Raw genomic sequence first — 3,992 nt, 5'->3', positions numbered from 1 at the left:
AAAACTCATGAACGTTTTCTTTACAATAAAGAAGTTATTTTAATGATCCTCAAAAAAAGTTCTATTAATCTTTGAATGCAGCAGGGATCAATCGACTTTATTTTTCCTATCGAACAGTACAGCTATTTTTTTCTGTTACTAAAAAAAACTATTTTTTCTTCCGCGAAAAGAGCGCAATTTGCGCGGCCCATGTGCGCGACCTGGCAACTATCCTACGCTACTGCGAAGAATAGGCTGGCCGTTTTCTAAGGCGCCGAGACGCGAGGGGAAGGCGAGAAGCAGAGGGGATTCGGTTGCGATGGCCTCCTCCTCGCCGTCGCCGTCGCCGTCGCCGTCGCCGTCGTCGCCGGCGCAGGCGCGCGGCGGCCGCAACCCGCTGGAGGAGTGGAGCGGGCGCGTGAGGGCGCTGGAGGCGGGGTTCCGCGCGTGGATGGCGAAGCAGCCCATCCATGTCGAGGCGGTGGTGACCACGGCGGCGGGGGCGGTCCAGGGCGGGGCGCTCGGGGGCCTGATGGGCTCCATCACCGCCGACGGGGGAGCGCCGTGGGTGCCGCCGCTCCCTCCCAACGCCAACCCGCAGGCCATGGCCTCCTTCAAGCAGGCGCAGGTTGCGAACCCTACATACGGCACCCTCCTCTGCTTATTTTATCTTATTATTTCCTGTTGATGAATTAATTGTCCGTGATAACCGATAACGATTATGTGTACGATTGGAACATGTTTTCTCATAATTTATTTGTTATATTGGTTTGTGACCCGTCACTTTTGATTCCTGATCTATAGTTAAGGCCTGCATTTTCACCTTGATGACATAGTAGCAAATGTTGGCCAGACAGACAGATATCTCATGAATCCTAAGTTTTGAACTTTCACATGATGCTCACCAGCCTGCTTTCTTGCCTCGCAGGCTTTAGCTGCTGGACCGTTGGTGCAGGCGCGGAACTTTGCAGTCATGTCTGGTACAAACGCAGGCATATCATGTGTTATGAGAAGGATACGCGGAGTAGACGACATCCAGGGCAGGTGAGGCTTAGGTATTCCATTTTTATTTGGCAGATTTCAAGGACTATAGCTTATATCATCAGTGGGGTGTCCCATACATGCGTTTTATTTAATCTTGGCAATGCAAAGATGCAATTGACCTTCCTTTTGGTAATTATTATCCAAAGGATGGTCCTTATTGCACAGCTTCAGGTTTCTGCTTGTTAATTCTTTAACTCTAATTAAGAAATCCATACTTGTCACTTTATGCATGACAGATATCCTATTTGTATTTTTTATAGCATGGCAGCCGCTTTTGGTTCCGGTGTTCTGTTCTCTCTAGTGAGTGGAATGGGAACTCCTAATCCGGTCGCAAATGCAATCACATCCGGTGTTGGTTTTGCGGTATTTCAGGGTGGCTTTTTCATGGTAATGATCTAGTCATCTTTGTTGGTTATTACAATTTGGATCCATTTTTCTGTGCAGTTCATCTTGCCACTAAATTTTCAATGTTATGAAAGGTCAATCTGCTATTCTGTTGCCTGCTTATGATCTTTTCTGGTTTGGATGTGTACATTAATAATTGAGTAAACGGATAATGTTTTGGCTGGCATGTGGAGATGACAGGTTCTTCTGTACATTAGACGAATCATGACCAACTTTAAAGTAGATACAGCATGTGCTTCACCAGAGCATTTTGAACCGGCATTTACCTTTTAAAATTCATAATTAATTTTATTTTGATGGTATGTCTTGCCTGGACCTCTGAATTATCTCTAGAACATGGCCAGCATGTAGGAATCGCCTGGAGGCTGGGGCCTTTACAGGCCTTAGGTCTCCAGAAAACAGAAGAGAAGAACCTGGGCATGGAAGAGCAACTTTTTATTTCATGGCAGCTGGATGGAATTTTTTTAAGAAAAAATTGCTTTGCTAAATTGTGAGTGTAAACACACAAACACACATTATGGTGAAATCGAAAGGGATGCTTCTCTTTTTCCCCCCCAAATCTTCTTTGCTTTGATGAAATTACTACGTATTTGGTTGCCTTGTCATCAACCCACAACTAGCTGATATATGTTGGTCTGGCATTCATATTATGTAATAAATAATTCTGCTTATGGGTATGTAGATTGGGCAGAGGTTCTCAAAGCCACAGGGTGTGAGTGAACATAACTACTATGCCAGGACAAGTAGCATGTTACAAAATCTGGGCCTCGAGAAATATGAGAAGAATTTCAGGAAGGGTCACCTTACTGATCATACCTTGCCCCTCCTTACTGACAGGTAAGTTTATCTAGGTCCAGTTGTGTTCGATACCCTTTTTTTACTTATCCATGTAAGATGTATTCATTTACTCTACTTCATGTTGCGTTATTAGTGCTTTGAAAGATGTGAAGATCCCCCCTGGCCCCAGATTGATCATACTTGATCAAATTAAAAGGTTTGGGATCATTCCACAAGAATTTCATGGTTCTAGACCTATTTTTGCTTACTTGAATTAATTTATTTTTTCTATATCTGTTTATATTTCCCAGGGATCCTGGGCTGGCCAAAGCACAGTGAAAACTTGCCGCTATCTGCTGGTGGTTATTTTTTTAGTTTTATACAGATAGTATCATCCGGAGCTATGTCCATCTCTGTTTTGATGATAACCTGTCTGGGCACCACCACTTAATCTGAAGGCGGAAGTAGTTTTGTTTGTCTAGTTATTATTAGACTGTGAGCGCTTTTGCAATTCCTTATTCGATTTCTGGTAATAATTTTTTCATTGATAACTGATTTCTGGTAATAATTAGTTGCCTGCATCTTTGAGTTCTCCACCACTCATTCTACTCTGTAACTCAAGTAGCAAAGTGTGATTTGTTGAATTTTGTAATAGATCACAGTTTTTGGGTAAAAATCTGCAATGAAGAATGAAATTTATGTGGAGGTGAATTTGTCAGCATTTGCTCCGGCAGCGGTCAAACGGCCTCTGTCACCACCGTGGGAGGCTCAATGCTCGCCTACTCCACCATATTCTCTCCTTCCCCTACCAAAGAACTACCTCTGTCGTTCTATAAAAACTGGAAGTGAATGGTGCCCTTCGCTGTGCCGTTGAGGCTTTTAGGGTTTTTCTTGTGGTTGTTTATTTATATCCTCTGGGGAGTTCTGATTTGTCACGTGTATGGAATGCTGAAATTTGTTCTATTTTTTCCCTTCGGTGGTTCGGTGGGGCTAGTTGGCAGTTTGGCCCTGGATCATCCTTTGAGAAGCTCATAGGTACTATCCACCCCCTCGTTGACAGGGGGCCTGAGTACTCCTCAAAAGCGCGCTTTTTCATGCCATCTGGTTATTTTCGTAAATTCATGGAAACCAATCTTATATTTATTTTGCATTGGACTGAAGATCCGGATTACCAGTTTTAGAATAAACAGAACATAGGTATTTAAATGGAAACCACAACCAAGTAAGTAATCTTTGCGCATAGAATATTGGCATGGATCATGAAAATGTAAATATTACTCGGGTAAATATGTACTTAAAAGATTTATGACACATTTCATAGCCAAAGTCCAAGAATAACAGCAAACTTAGCAAGCCATGCCAAACCAGACATGGCGGCCAGGTCCAAGGTTAAAGCATGCCTCGCTAAGTTGTGAGCCTCAACATTTGAGCTCCTAAATTCATGAACTAAATTACAAGAAATAAAAGTAGATTGTTGTTGCTTTATTTCCTTGATGATTGCCCCGTAAGTAGCTCCACTTCCTCTCCGGGTTTCTTCAATGACTCCCTTGCAGTCTGAAGCGAGATGTATCTGCTGGATATGCAAATCTGTAGCTAGGTCCAGCCCCTCACGAATGGCCATCGCCTCCAGAGTGGCCGGCTCACCAATGTTGTAAACCATAGCAGATGCTCCCAGAAAAACCCCCGCTCAGTCTCGACAGACAGTCCCCATAGCGCCAACATGTCCTTGATGATGTACTGTAGCATCTACGTTGATCTTTGAGAAATTTTCCGGTGGTGCAATCCAT

At 43.6% G+C, this 3,992-nt stretch overlaps 1 protein-coding gene across 1 annotated transcript; it reads left to right on the top strand.

The window, feature by feature from the left end:
- Positions 1 to 265: 265 nt before the first annotated feature.
- LOC119271031 (chloroplastic import inner membrane translocase subunit HP30-2-like) lies at positions 266 to 2,917 on the top strand. Its single transcript, XM_037552999.1, has 6 exons — positions 266 to 607; positions 908 to 1,023; positions 1,284 to 1,410; positions 2,111 to 2,265; positions 2,360 to 2,422; positions 2,517 to 2,917. The coding sequence occupies exons 1-6, from the start codon at positions 299 to 301 to the stop codon at positions 2,542 to 2,544; spliced, it is 798 nt and encodes a 265-aa protein (XP_037408896.1). The 5' UTR covers positions 266 to 298; the 3' UTR covers positions 2,545 to 2,917.
- Positions 2,918 to 3,992: the final 1,075 nt, after the last annotated feature.

Source organism: Triticum dicoccoides, chromosome 3A (assembly GCF_002162155.2).
Source record: "Triticum dicoccoides isolate Atlit2015 ecotype Zavitan chromosome 3A, WEW_v2.0, whole genome shotgun sequence".
Classification (NCBI taxonomy): Eukaryota; Viridiplantae; Streptophyta; class Magnoliopsida; order Poales; family Poaceae; genus Triticum; species Triticum dicoccoides.
The sequence above is the reverse complement of the archived record's forward strand: the minus strand, read 5'-3'. Positions and strand labels throughout refer to the sequence as shown.

Coding starts and splice junctions, on each gene's coding strand:
- LOC119271031 (XM_037552999.1), top strand. CDS start 299: ATGGCCTCCTCCTCGCCGTCGCCGTCGCCGTCGCCGTCGCCGTCGTCG. Junction 1,024..1,283: donor GTAGACGACATCCAGGGCAG/GTGAGGCTTAGG, acceptor TATTTTTTATAG/CATGGCAGCCGCTTTTGGTT. Junction 1,411..2,110: donor TTCAGGGTGGCTTTTTCATG/GTAATGATCTAG, acceptor ATGGGTATGTAG/ATTGGGCAGAGGTTCTCAAA.